At 36.3% G+C, this 14,763-nt stretch overlaps 1 protein-coding gene and 1 long non-coding RNA gene across 4 annotated transcripts in view; one reads left to right on the top strand and one right to left on the bottom strand.

Annotated features, from left to right (window-relative positions):
* Positions 1–403: 403 nt before the first annotated feature.
* Positions 404–3,040, bottom strand: LOC140152784 (uncharacterized). The gene is made up of 3 exons (XR_011859048.1): positions 2,787–3,040; positions 1,781–1,899; positions 404–695 (listed from the first exon to the last, which is right to left on the bottom strand). It is a non-coding gene; the product is annotated as an uncharacterized lncRNA (long non-coding RNA).
* A 336-nt stretch (positions 3,041–3,376) lies between these two features.
* LOC140152782 (exportin-5-like) overlaps positions 3,377–14,763 on the top strand; it is a 35,131-nt gene continuing 23,744 nt past the window's right edge. For all 3 annotated transcript variants that reach the window (XM_072175274.1, XM_072175275.1, XM_072175276.1), the window contains exons 1-7: positions 3,377–3,566; positions 11,213–11,334; positions 12,477–12,549; positions 13,306–13,443; positions 13,590–13,775; positions 14,051–14,071; positions 14,298–14,483. In XM_072175274.1, the coding sequence (XP_072031375.1) occupies positions 3,468–3,566; positions 11,213–11,334; positions 12,477–12,549; positions 13,306–13,443; positions 13,590–13,775; positions 14,051–14,071; positions 14,298–14,483 (825 nt within the window). In that variant the 5' untranslated portion in view covers positions 3,377–3,467. The remainder of the gene's footprint in view (positions 3,567–11,212; positions 11,335–12,476; positions 12,550–13,305; positions 13,444–13,589; positions 13,776–14,050; positions 14,072–14,297; positions 14,484–14,763) is intronic.

The raw sequence follows: 14,763 nt of genomic DNA on the forward strand, positions 1-14,763 counted from the left end.
AAGTTCAGTAGTGACGTAGGTGCATATTTTAGTGGGCGCCGTATTGAATCGTGTGCGTATAGTTAATTGTGTAGCAAAAAAGGGTGGTTCGTGTGGCGCAGCCATGAAAAGACATTGACGTCACTGCTGAATTTGAGGCAAACCAAAGAAAAGTGCCTAGAACATTTCCAATAATTCCATGCAACTTTTACAGCCTGTAAGGAACTATGCATTACGATTACATCACATGATGTCAGAGTCATTTGTTGAGGTCCTTATTATTTTAATAATTGGAGCAAACATTTACTAGTTAGTTTATGCACCACATAAATTACTATGCAAGTATTTAAGTTCTCATCAAATGTTCACCCTCCAGAAAAGATTTTCTTCAAAAATTTAATTGTTGACATAATGTTGGGAAAGTTTTCAATGCATGCAGTGATAGCCCTACTACGGCCTTTTGACTGTGGTGGTCCAAAACCATGCTATATCGTAAAACCTGGCTATATCCAGAGAACTGCTAAACCCAGACTGCTAATTCCCCCTTTGGGTGGAGCGGTTAGTGGGTTTTAGCAGTTCTCGGATATAGTGTGTTTAAAAAGCCCTATAGTACGGCTAGCGAGTGATGCGACAGATAACAGATGCCAGCTGTTGACTTCCAAACCATCATCCTCTTTGTCTTTCACGAAACCAGTATCCATGTAGTACTGCTGCACCTGGAAATTGGAATAAAATGAAATAATAGCCAATGATTAATTATTACACATTATTATCAGGATTATGGTATCTAGGCTGTTTGTGTGCCTTAACGGGTACTACACCCTGCCCAATTTTGTGCCTATTTGTGCATTTTTCTCAAAAATTATAGGGCATTGGGGACAAGTAAGATATGTATATTATAGGGGCAAGGACTACAACTACTGCACTGGAAATTTTATATCAGCACAGACAACAGTTGTGGAGTTACAGTCAAAAATGAGGGAAAACCAATATTTGATCAAAAATCAATAACTACTTGCTTTGAGTTGCTGAATTTTCAGTACAGTAGTTGGGAGTCCTTGCCCTATACATATCTTACTTGTCACCAATGTGCTATAATTTTTATGAAAAATGCAAAAAATAAGCACAAAATTGGCCAGGGTGTAGTACTCCTTAAAGCCTTAATGTACTATCTTTTTAAATTTCTAGATTTTCCTTCCAAAATGATAAATTATTGTAGCAGAGTCATGATATGCTATTTCAATAGGTGTGAGGTCAAAGGTCATAAAGTCAAAAGTAGTCACTTGCAATCATTTTGCAATTTTAATTTTTTTTATGAACTGTGAGAGCGGAGACAGATTTAAAGCACTAATCTGTAATTTACTAAGTCTACTAGTCGTGCATAGTTTCATGGGCATAGCCATCTTTTTTAGTAAGGAGGGCAAAATAAAACTTAGGTGGTACACAAAAAAAAAACTCTGCATTGCAAAAAAAGTTGCATCATACAATTATACATAGAGAGGTTGTATGTCTTTGAGCTTCTAAAAAGGCTTTATTGGGACGTAGCACGCAAAAATTTCGTATTTTACACTATTTTCGGTCATGATCAGGTTAATTTCGGTGAAAAGGGTTCCTTGTCCCTTTTCTTTTCTTTTGCCCTTCTGATTTTCTCTTTTATTTTTTGTCAGTGGGTCACTTTCATTTCATATATACCTGACGTGCCTGAGAATTAAATATAGGAACACATAGGAATAAGGTATTGGCATTTTGTGTGGTGTGCTGCACCCCCCTTGGCTACAACTTTGTAAATGAAATTACTTACATCCTCCTCAATAAGGAAAGCTGTGCTGTTCGGTTGCAGGTGCTTTGCTTCAGCGTGTGTTTATAGTTCAGATTTTTGGAAGATATGCCTTGCTGAATGGACCTTTCGTGTGCCAGTTTCTGGAAAGACAATACAGTATGACATTGTAATTAAAGCCATTGTAACATTTGCTAAGGGGAAAGCCCTGAATATTTTTCAAAATTCTGTTTTTACACGATTGCTTTGTAAACATATAGTACTTAGTAGGCCTACATACTCTGCAAAAATCAAGACTTTATGTTTGCTCACTTGCTGTGGGTTGGGATTGAGACTGAAGATGAAGTCAAAATCATATTATCCTATAGACGAATCAAATTTCACGCATTCCTGCACCTTAATGGCGGCCATAGCCGCGACGGGGACCAAACTATCTCACCTAAAATGTGAAATGATGCGCCCTTGAAGGATATTTTAAACTGCATTCTACCACCCGTGTTACACGCAGACAAAAGAATGATGACAGTTTACAACACAAAAGAATCTCACATCAAATTTTAAGCGGGTTTAATCCACCCAATTGGGCACTCACAACACCTGTTTGGTGCATGCAGGGACCCTAATAAGGCCAAATAAAAAAATAAACATGTTTCACGTCCCCCCGCTTCCTTTTTTTGGTTTCTTCAAATATATTTTTATTTTTTGAAATTCGGTTATAACTTTTCAAAATATATGTCTAGGAAGTTAGGATGCTTTCTATAGCCTTGTTAAGATACAAGAAACACGTTAGGAAGGTTTTGTGATCATTTGAGGGGGTGTAACTTCCTCCTTTTTTTCGAAAACCCGGACGTGAAACATGTTTTTTATTTTACTTGGCCTAATGGCCGACCAAATCCTGACCATGGCATGACTTGGCTCGTTGGATTCGTCTATACTATAGCGAATCCTCACTGCCAGTTAAAATTAATGTTGTGTCGTTTAGTTTTACTTGTGCATTAAAAAAATTAATGAGTTATAAAAAGAAACTCACCTTGCAGAGTCGAGGTACAAACAACACACCCAACATACTCAGCCAGGAGAACGGTATACACATACACGACATACACTGTATTGCAATGATCATGAATGTACAGTCATGACAGTGCATGAACAACAGATCTGTGTGATGCAGTGGTGAATGGGACAAATCTCGTCATGTTTTCGTGTAGTCCGAGGTGCTCTGACGATAACACTCCGATCGCCAGGCAATCTACGTGCAGTAGGCCAGTGGGACAACGAAAACGCTACGTGAACGAGCTAGTTTTCGTGGTATAGTCGATGTCCGTGGCCTTAAACTGTCCTTATCCATCATGTCATTTGCTTCTCTAAATATTCAGTGAATTGAATACTAATATTACTATTGCAAACTAGTCCAAGCACGTCGCTAAAATGAGGCAAATAATTCGATTTTCGCAACTGGATACTTCTGTCAGTGTTATGACTGTCGCAAAACAGCTGATCGAGGTCAGAGGTGAAATCTGTCAATCAAACTACTTTCGCGCATGCGCAAATGGCACACCTGAACTTAGGGAAATATTTTGCCGAAGGCATTGAGGTGGTGTGGTGAGGTCATTAGTCGAGTCTGCTGGAAAAACCGAAAGCGTGTGTGAATGGGCCGCTTTAAAATTGGAGTTTTACTCCTTATTTCCTGTGTTTTTTGAAAATCAGAAAAATGGGGGAGACAGCCGAGTATGTACTGCAACTTTCTGAAGCGGTCAACGCTGCTATGGATCCAGCGGTTGCACAACAGAAACGGATGGAAGCCTACGAGGTAAGCTTAAAATTGAAATTTAATTGTTGAATGATGAATCTGCCAAATTCGGAAGCATTGATGCTTTTCAGCAAAATGAATTTCTTAATTCTGGTAATCATATAGAAGTAAGTCTCTGCCCTTTTCTGTTATATGCAATCGATGACCACCTTGCAGTGATAGTATGTATAATGTAGCCTGAAACATCATGGCCCGGCCTATAAAATTTTTCAGATTTCCTTTTAAGCTTATTATTTTGCAGTGCCGTACTATTACGCTGTCGCTGACTTTCGTATTCGGCGAGGTATATGGTAATCATATAGAAGTAAGTCTCTGCCCTTTTCTGTTATATGCAATCGATGACCACCTTGCAGTGATAGTATGTATAATGTAGCCTGAAACATCATGGCCCGGCCTATAAAATTTTTCAGATTTCCTTTTAAGCTTATTATTTTGCAGTGCCGTACTATTACGCTGTCGCTGACTTTCGTATTCGGCGAGGAGGACGATTTCGACCTCCTCGTTTGTTTACAAACAGAGAGGTAGACAAAGGGCCTGTCAAAACTGTTCCGCTTGTCCAAATACTCGAGTATCAAAAGGATGGTCCACAATAGAGTGATTCACGCAACATGTAGGTATGCCCAGGCAAACCTTAGTTAACTTAACACATTTGCTAGTCAACCAAATTCGCCGACAATGTCAATGCATATTTACATAGAAATTTAAAACAACTGGCGAAGAAGGAAACCTACATAAATATGTTTTCTATACTTCACTTGACCCAAATATATGATTTTTATGGTGATAAGACAATCGCACATGGAATTTTAGAGGATTTTGATAGCAGTTCCATTAAAAAAAGCTGCTATCATAATGAGACTAAGATCTAGAAACACCCCCGAAATGCCGTTTTGGGGAATTTTGCTAGCTGAATCTTTTTGATGAAAGTCAATCTTTGACAAGATGGTCGCATGTCACAAGTTGGTACCCCAAAAAAAGGTGGAGGTGTTACAATTTTTCAATGTAGGCGAATGAAAAATGTCATAGTGAACCAACCCCTTGTCCTATTGAGCTACTTTGGGTCTCATTTTAAAGCTAAAGAACAGGGCTAAAACTGTGTAAACTAGTACTGAAAAGTGAGTCAAACTAAATAAATGGCATCAGCTGGAATTGAAAATTGACGGGGTGGAGGAGCAGGTGGGTCAGGAGCAGGTGGGTCAGGAGTAATGTATTAGCATAGGAAAATGTAAGATTTCCATAGTGTTGGTTTGAATAAATTATTGTATCTTCATAACTCCTTGTCATATTGAGCTTTTTAATGTCTCATTTTAGAGCCAATTACTCAAAGAAACAAGATTGACTTCAAAATTGATCAATTTCATATTCCATATTAGTTTCTCATTACATTTTGTACCACGGGTTGCCTCTAAATGCACAGAAGTCAATGCAATCACGTGCAAAAACTGCAAAGGTCCATATCTCCTTTAATATTCACTCTATCATGATAAATGTATGTATTTTCTGAAAGGAAATTGCACAAGGAAACTAATTTTTGCATTATAAAAATGGTAGGAAGTAGTGTTGGGAAAATATGAATGATTAATTAAATTTTAATTTAAAAATATCAATTTTTTTTGGCACACCCTGTATATCGTGAATGCGATTACATAATGTTTTTTTGAAGGGTGAGACTGATGCATCACTATGTTGTGAACATATCCTAGCACATTGGACAAAATCCAACTTCAGATATTTGTTGTGGGGTATTTTATATGAATAAGGTCCAATTTGAGAAAAACGATTTGAAAATTTTGATTTACATTGCGCCTATGGGCTAATTAGTTATTAATTAGGCAATTACGCCAAAACGATAAACATTTTTGAGGTAAAAATGGTATGAGATGTTGCAGTTTTACAATATCTATAACATATTAAAAAATAATTTTTTTTGACCATTTTGACCATGTAACACAAAATGGACCACCTCGTGACATGCGACCAGATGTAACTTTGCTACGGAAAGTGCTATGAAAAAAAAGTTTTCAGTGTTGGCTTTGTTTACTCAAGGGCTTTAATTTGATATATAAAATGATGCAGTTTGATGGCAAATTTGAATTCACCTAGCATACCTATAACATGAATCTAGGGATTAAAAAACTGTGAAGTAGGACCATGTGCTTCCTTTGTCCAATTTGCCATCAAGATTTCGAATGAAAACAGTTCAGACCCAGAACACGATAATGTCAGAAATTAATAATTTGTTCTGGGTCTGATTATTCGGACTAATTATTTTGCACAAGGTCCAATACACACGCTTGACGTCGCGCATACATGGGTGTTTATATAAATATGGAGGCCAGAGTGTGACATTGGGACTAAATTTTCAAATTGGGTTAATGAGAATTTTGTTTTCATTATTTTACACCCCGAGACCCATATTTCACACAAAAATATTCCGCTTTAATGAAACATAATCCCTATTTGGACAGCAACACAATAAAGTGAGACATAAGACACAAATTAACACCTGTAACAATGACACCAAATTGTTTATTTGTCTTGGAGCTGTAACAAATGTATAGTTGAGGTATGATAATGATTTGCTGGTTTTTAACAAATGTTATCGACATCTTTACTTTGGAAAAAAAAAAGATCCTTAATCCTTTGACAATACTGGTGAAAAATAAGAACTTAATGTCCCAATATTTTGTCAAATTACGACCGATTCGGGCAATTATGTTTCAAAATTACTGTAATGTATACCAAAGTATTATCCTTGCTTTGAAAAGAAGTTTAAAAATCAAGGATGCATTCATTAGTGATTGGCAAGATTCAAAAATACTACTACAATGTCATAAATATATCCAATGCTCAATGTTAAAAAACATTAACACCTGTAACGCTGACACTGGTGTCACTGTTACAGAGTGACATCATGAACTACAAAAGCTATCTATCTACACTACCTATTATAATAGCAAGTCCAAAACTAAGTAATATTATGTGAGAAATGTGTAACTAAACAATATTATATTAGTTAACATGCTCAATAATGTAAAATACAAACAAAGTGGCCAGAACTTCTACCTGGGGATGATATAAGTTTCCAAATATTTATTCTAGTTTCCAAATATTTATTCTACAGATCGATGTACATTGTACTATTTAACTTTGATTAAATTTCAGAATAGTTGAATACTTCACAAAGATTTATTTTCCTCATTAATAAATGTAGTTATTTTGCTCAGTTTGACTATGGTTCCTCTCAGCAAGCCAAGCTATTACATCTTGTGTTATCTTTAATCACACCTGTAACGCTGACACCAAAGTAGTACCGCTGACATTAAAGTACAATGTAGTACCACAGAATGCAAGGAAATGCGTAACCACATCAGGGCGGAATTATTTTCACAAGACTATTTTCTGACTGAGCAACATTATACATAATTTTAACTATTGTATGGTTACTTATCATTTCGCATGTAACACTGACACCAAGCCTTAAATTTAGTGAGGGTTGGCTTGATGCGTCAAAGTTGAAAGACATTTAGAGAAGTTAAAATGTTACAGCATCATGTTACTCAAGATATTATTCAAAGTAGAACTGAATCATTCAGGTGGTTAATAAACTTAATTTTGCTGTTTTCTGCAAGTGACATATCTTGTAGCTTCTTGTTTACATTGTAAAATTCTACTATGTCAACAGAAGTAAAAAAAAAAAAAGTCTTGATTTATTGTATAAATATATATTAGTTAAATGCAATGAAAAAAAATTAGCAGGCTTTTACATTTTTTCTACAATCTTGAGAAATGCAAAACAAGGCCCATGTTTTACTACTGGCCTCCATATTTATATAAACACCCACATACGGGATGGTTAACGCTGTCAAAGGAACCTTGAAAAATATTATAGTTGTAGTAGTTTATCAGACGCAGGCCTGGGGGGGGGCAGACTGCTCCCTGACAAGAAATGAAAGAAAAAGTGCCCTCTGCCCTAAAATTAAAGAGAAAATCTGGAGGGCAAAGCAAATGAAAAGGGCAAAAGCCCCTTTTCTTTTCAAAATTCACCCTGATCATGGGCCAAAACCAAAATAGTGTAAAATACAAAAATTTTGGGCGCTGCAAGTGCACATTGTCACAATAAAGCCATTTTCATTCCCATCATTTAAATTTAAAGATTTTTTGGGGGCTACACGTGCACATCATCCTGGGCCAACAAAGGCTTTTTGGGAAGCTCGAAGATATGTACACATTGTATGTAGTCTCGCTAAAAAACAAAAATTGCATGATGCAACGGCTGTGCCTATGAAAGTTTATTACTGTTAGTCTGCTGTACGATTGATTATGGCTAAGGCGTGAAGATTTGCGCGTTTGGACCGGCTGCACGAATTCGTGTGCCGGGATGGCTACCTGATTGTTGACAATCTTATGGAACATCGATACACATGCGACTTTCCTCCGCAGGTGGAGTGGTTTCAGTCTAGTTTCTTCAGCATGGTGGTAACGCTGCTGGTACGTCTGTAATCACTGAACACGAATCTTGTGAGCAAGATTCGTGTTCAGTGATTACAGACGTACCAGCAATGTTTCATTGTGTTGCTGTGGATGATGTGTTCTAAGATTTTGCATGGTATTGATGTGATTGACACTTAGAGAATAAACAATAGGAATTTTATTTTGCCTATCCTCTACCGTGTGATAGACGACAGGCAGGTCCAATATTTTGAGTAGTGGATGCCGGCGCAGCGTATCCACTACGATAAAAATATTGAACCTGCCTGTCGTCTATCATAGGCAGAGGATAGGCAAAATAAAAATTCCTATCGCTTATTCTCATTCTTAGTCAGTTAAATATTATTTTAATAACTGTAAACAAATTTTTAAGCAAAAACTAAGTTACCGACATAAGAACTCCCTCATTATAAAATGAACGAAACTTGTTTACAACTTCACGTATTCTGTTGCGCGTATTGCTAGCGCTGCTCACGATTCCGCACTAGTCTCACGCATCCAGCGCGATACATACGCCGCACCTCTACACGCATGTTACGCATTATCAAGACGCATGATGACGTGGGGTCGTCTACGGCCTGATAGACGGCACCCGAAATCATGCGATTATCCAATCAGAAATGTGTATACGAACTAGACCACTCCCACTGACTAAGAATGGTCTATAATTAGCTGGTGTTGTTTTGTTACCTTTTTTGTATATGGGTGTTATATTAGCTGTTAACCAATTAATGTTAATGACATGACAAGTATGACATGAGTACAAATTTATTCAAAACACATAGCCCTACAATATTTTTTTTTCTTTCTTTTTAAAGGTGAACCTCATTGAAAATAAAGTTATATATCAATGGAAAGCTTATGATGTCAGGATATTAAAAATTATTTTTTCCGATTTTTTTGATGGCCAATAAAGCTGAAAAATTAAAAAAATGATTGAATTTTTGGTCTTTTTCAAGGCGCCCAAAAGCACCCAAATCAATCGCCTATGACCTTGGGAATGCTCGTGGACGTGAGCTCAGGATTCGCAGTCACGTGATCTTACTCGGAAACGTATAAACAGGACTTGCTTCCTGTACTTTGCAAGCTGCCCGGCAAGTCTGATTTTCACAATAAAGCTTGAAATTAGAGGAATCTTCAAGTTGCTGGTTCCTTCTATATATATTAGAAATAATAGAATTATTGTCAACACATAAATTTTCCGTAAATTTTTGACAAAATAAGTCATAACTGGCTGGGTATAACTGGGTAATTGAGTTTGAATTTCGCGCTGGGATCAATCCCATGCGCAAATGCTTGCTGCTACCGATGTCATGGACTGAATAAACATGATCGAATAACAAATTAAATACTTGTTTGTGACATTCCCTATATATTCTTGATTCATTGTAAAATGTCTGATTAAAAATATCGCCTTGCAGTAATCCAAAAATTAATAAAAACCGCCGATTTCATCAAATCCAGCCCATATAAAGGTTTTCATATTTAGCGTATTATGGTAATACATTCTTTCCACACAATCGCGATTGAAAGAAACAGATACTGGGCAGATACTTTATTATAAAATAAATACAATTTAGGCTTAGTAGACCGTTATTTGATGGAATTCTGAAATCTGAATAAAATTAAAATATTGTCACTTGTGTCATGATTCTTTAATGATAGTACAATCGGTGTACGGTACTGAAAAAGTGAAACATTCATGTTTTATGGATTACCGAACACGATGCGTAAATTGCTGTTGAAGTGCAGGGACGGATATGCACAAACAGCGACTCGCTTCGGGGCTTCGTGCTCTGTGTTTCATGGGGTGTTTCAGCAAATTTGATCAATCGTTCCTTATATTTGGAACATTTACAGGAATAAATTTTGCTGATGAAGTAGCAATAAGTTGGAAATATCAGAATGTGAATATCAAATTGGTCATTTTGTCTGCAAGTACAGTACAGTCGCGGATACTGAACACTCGGCGTAGTGAGACTCAGTCAGTCACTGAGCTCATCCCGTATGTATCTATATACGAGTTCGCCTATCATACATGACCGGTTGTAAAGCTAAGAAATAATTAAAAAATCCTGTACATGTACCTTATTCTATTCCTTCATTTTCTCATTGTGATAAGTTCGTCTCAACTTGGTGTGACGATCTGAACTGGTAGCACTAGCAGTTATTTTTTGTAATCTGTTTTCATTCCGGTTCTTCGCTAATCTTCGCTCTTCGTGCTTTACTGTAATATTCCCTATGCATATCGTGGATGGCTTGGCCTATCCCAAATCACCCCGGCCAGCATTTTTCCCATTTTTAAATCCACACACTTTATTCAGGAACTTCATTCTTAATTTGATCATGATATTTCCTTCATATTATTCTTATTTTATTGAAGATATTTTTCATGTAAAGTAAGTTGACAATGACTGAATTCGTGCATTGGCCCAATGCATGCCACAGTAATACACGGACATTGTGTTTACAATCAAACCCGGAAGTAACTGTGTGTCCCTGGGCTGACGTCATCAACGAAAGCGCCCAATTTGAACGATTTCGCTTTTGTAATTTAGGGGGTGCCAAAATCCAATCTTTGCATGGAGATTATGTCTAGCCTGGTATGCTATGCAAATAAAAAATATTCTTTTCTGCTTCCTGACATCATAAGCTTTCCATTGATATATAACTTTATTTTCAATGAGGTTCACCTTTAAAAAAATCAACCATGAATGATCCTAGCATTTAGGTCTAGGTCCAGGGACACTCCAAAGCCGAAAAACTTATTAAAAACTTATTAAAAATATTTTTTTTAATTTCTGAAATTTTTCGAAAATTTGGGGGTGGGACTTTACTCGAAGGTGGGACTATACTCGGCCAGTATGGTATATCACCATTTTCAAAAATATCAAAATTATTTGATATCACCAGGACATTCCTCATATTCAGGCACACATCATGTATACCGCAAAGTGGAGAGGTAGCATAGGAACCTAAAAAAATGCATGACAAAAAGGAATCTGTACGGTCACCTAAAAAGTTACGCTTTTTTCCCCTCTTGCATTGATGTCATTGAATTGTTTTGTTGTGGATTGAAATTATTTCTTATCGAGTGTCAAGGTCATGAAAATAGATTTAACTGTGCATTTTGTGATTTTCCCTTATCCATGTAGCTCTGTGAGAAGTTCAAGGAGACATCGCCTCATTGTGTTGCCTGCGGTGTAGAGATGTCCAATGTGAAGTATCCCCCTGTTATTCGCCACTTTGGCTTACAGCTGCTGGAACATTGTGCAAGGTAATTTACTGATGTCAATTGAGGATAATTTCATAGTCCACATGTTAGTAAATTAATGCAAGTGATTCTTAAGTCTTACTAGACAAAAATGGTAAATTACTGCATATGGCCAATTCCATGCCAAAAGTGCCTTTTGTAACGTCCGTAACAAAATTTTGGAACATTATTGCTCAAAACAGGAGCATTTATTTCAAATTTGCTAATGATGCCTCCATAGATTGATGTCACAGAACTGAATGGAGATTTAAGGATATGTACCATCTGTCAAAAAGGCAGGCACTTTCGCGTAACGTCCGTAACGCTCGTTTCTAATTTCTGTAGCTAATTAACTAAGAAAGCCAAAACAAAATTGCTTCATTATATTGAACATTATAGTGTATACTAATAGCATATTAAGAAATAAAGTGTTATCCTAACAGCAAACATGTGTGCTATTCACTTAAAAGTTGCTAGTTGCATATATCTGTAACGTCCGTAACGGTGGAATTGGCCATATGCACTGACCTGAGTTCGTATCGACTTCAGAATGTAGGAGTAGGACTGGAGTAGGAATGTATGTAGTGAATCAAATACTGTGGAATTACATCTTCTACAAGCATATGAGACCTGTTCTCACAAAATGAGTGGAATGTCATGGTCGTCACCAGATAAGAAAAAGAGATATTGATTATTCAATATCAGAAAACAATAGAAAACAAAAGAATTCTTCATTGAAGTTTTGACCATGTGAGGGAGCAACCCTGAAAAGTTAATGCTGTTTTAAAGCTTCAATGAGTCAGAGAATATGAATCATTGGGGCATACATGTAGCTCAAAATTAAAATTTGCAAGTTTCCTCTCATGTTGTGGGAACAGGTCTCATACATTTGACAAGAGATGAAAAGCAAATTAATGTAGATGCCCTCCACAAAATTACAACATTATTTGGACTTTCATCAAATCAATAGGTGGTTGTAACATCCAAAGATTATAAGGTATCTACATTAGGAAAGTCAGATACGCTTAAATGACACAAGGAGCAGGCATAGAAGAAAATATTTGATCTGTCTTAAAAGAGCATTTCCTAATTTCAGAAAATGTACATCCACCTTAACTTTGTAGCAATTACTAGCTTCAAATAAACATTTGATGATTTTTTTACAGATTCAGATGGAACAACATGGGTGGACAGGAGAAGGTTATTTTTAAAGACACAATTATTGAATTATTAAAGAACGTAAGTATTTTTTCCTGTTTTAATAATTCTAAAAGTAAAGGTGCATTGGACCTTGACCATTGTTCCAAATAGAGACAGCTGGTCATTAAGACAAGCATGAGCATTTTTAGGCTTTTGCCAAAATTCAGGCAGTTTTATTGTCCAAATTTACGCATTTTTATTTTTTCAGCCTGTTTTGGGCCTTTTAAGGCCAAATTCACATAATTTTTCAGGCAGTTTTCATGCCTGTTAAGATTATTATCAAATTTTTATTAGCTTCTCATGATCTCAACGAAACTTGCCATGAAACTAAAAGAAAAAGGCTCTAGAATAAAATTATGTTGTTTGAATGTTCGTACAGTCAACTATAATTTCGGTTTAAAATCAAATATGTTGACATATAGGCATAGGCCTACATCATGTACCTCACCATGCAATGATAAATCAAATTGAGTTAACTTATTATTTTAAAGAATTATTTCACATATACCTAAAAAGTCAAGGTTGCTCCAAAAAAATGTATAATAATAAAAGAATCAAAATATCAGGTCTATATTTGGAAAAGAGCAAAAAAACAAAAATGGAATTCTGTTAGACAGAGATGAACCCTCTTTTGCTGGAATGTTTTGTGTAACTAAGTTTTCCAGCTGCAAGTGGGAACAAATTCTCAAATTTGTTGTGTGCACTTTTTTCAAGAAATTTGCTGCATCATCATTGGTATGATTTTCTCTCCAATTGAGTTTTAGCCTGTTTGCTATTGTTTGTTATTATTTACAGGGTACCCTTAGTCTAGTAGAGGAACAGGCTTATATAAAGGATGGCTTGTCAAGAATAGTAGTTGAAATGATCAAAAGGGAATGGCCTCAGCAGTGGCCTACATTACTGGCTGAACTAGATCAACTGTGTCAGTGTGGGGTAAGTAATGCATCATATAATTTGTAATGACAAAATTGAAGAATGATGTGATAATGGCGAGATTACATTGAAATATGTACATCAAGAAGTAACTAGGGCAGGCTCATTTTCTGGACATCTTGTCTTGTTTTTTCTTTATTTTCCAGGAATTACAAACAGAGCTAGTTTTGTTCATCTTACTGCGGCTGGTGGAAGATGTAGTAGCATTCCAAAATTTACCCTCTCAAAGAAGAAGAGATTTACTACAAGCATTGACCGCCAATATGGGAGAAATCATGAAATTTCTTTTACAGCTATTACAGCAGCATACAGAAAGATATAAGCAATTTCTTGTAAGTACATGTATAAGGCTGAGTAACTTACTATCATTTACGTGTAATCGCACAAAAATATGATTCTTATAACATCCTTGTTTGTTTACTGCGCTGATGGCTACCATTTTTCTCCAATAATTTCAGTAGTTATTGACATGCTGTACACTTTGGCTTCCAATAAATTTTTGCCTCTTGTTACACAAAAAAATATTATAAATTGCATTTCCACTTGAAGTTCATTAATGTCTGTTTTTAATTTGACTTTTCTTTGTTTTGTGTGTTTTTGTTTCTAGCAATCCAGTCAAGAGCAGCAGGTAAGGTGTAGTTGTAGTTGTTGCTATTGTTGTTTTTGCTTTTGGTTCATGTTGGTTGCGGTACTCAAACTTTAGCTTGTTGCTTTTTGAAACAATAGGTTCGGAAAATGAGTTTTATATTTCAAGTGATTTAGATTTTAAAGAGGATAATAATCCTAGTACATTTAATTGAACTGACATTCAAAAGATGTTGCATTCAATTCTTTATGCATTTCTCCCTTTATAGGCTGCATTATCTTGTCGAGTAGCCCAGGCAGTATTACTAACATTGAGTGGATATGTGGACTGGGTTAACTGCCAGCATGTCTTTGCAGAGGACCTTGCCTTATTGAAGATGTTGTATAACTTGTTAGGCGATTCAAACCTCAAACTTCTGGCTGCTGAATGCCTACATCTCATTGTCACAAGAAAGGTATGCAAATACAGATTTCAGGGAAGAGAGGGAAGAGTGATCTTGTATGCTATCTTAGGAGAAATAGAGGCAATAAGGAATGAATGAATAAAAAATAAAATGCTGCGAATAACAAATATGACACACTTATGCCGGTGCTGGCTGGGTACTGGATAAGCATCATCTACGCGATCAGTGTATCACACTATGTGATCAGCACCATATACAGAACGCAACGTACATAACTCTGTGTACCAATTACGCGACTGTAGTGTGATGGTGGCTTGTATAGCTTTACCTA

Source organism: Amphiura filiformis, chromosome 5 (assembly GCF_039555335.1).
Source record: "Amphiura filiformis chromosome 5, Afil_fr2py, whole genome shotgun sequence".
Taxonomy (NCBI): domain Eukaryota; kingdom Metazoa; phylum Echinodermata; class Ophiuroidea; order Amphilepidida; family Amphiuridae; genus Amphiura; species Amphiura filiformis.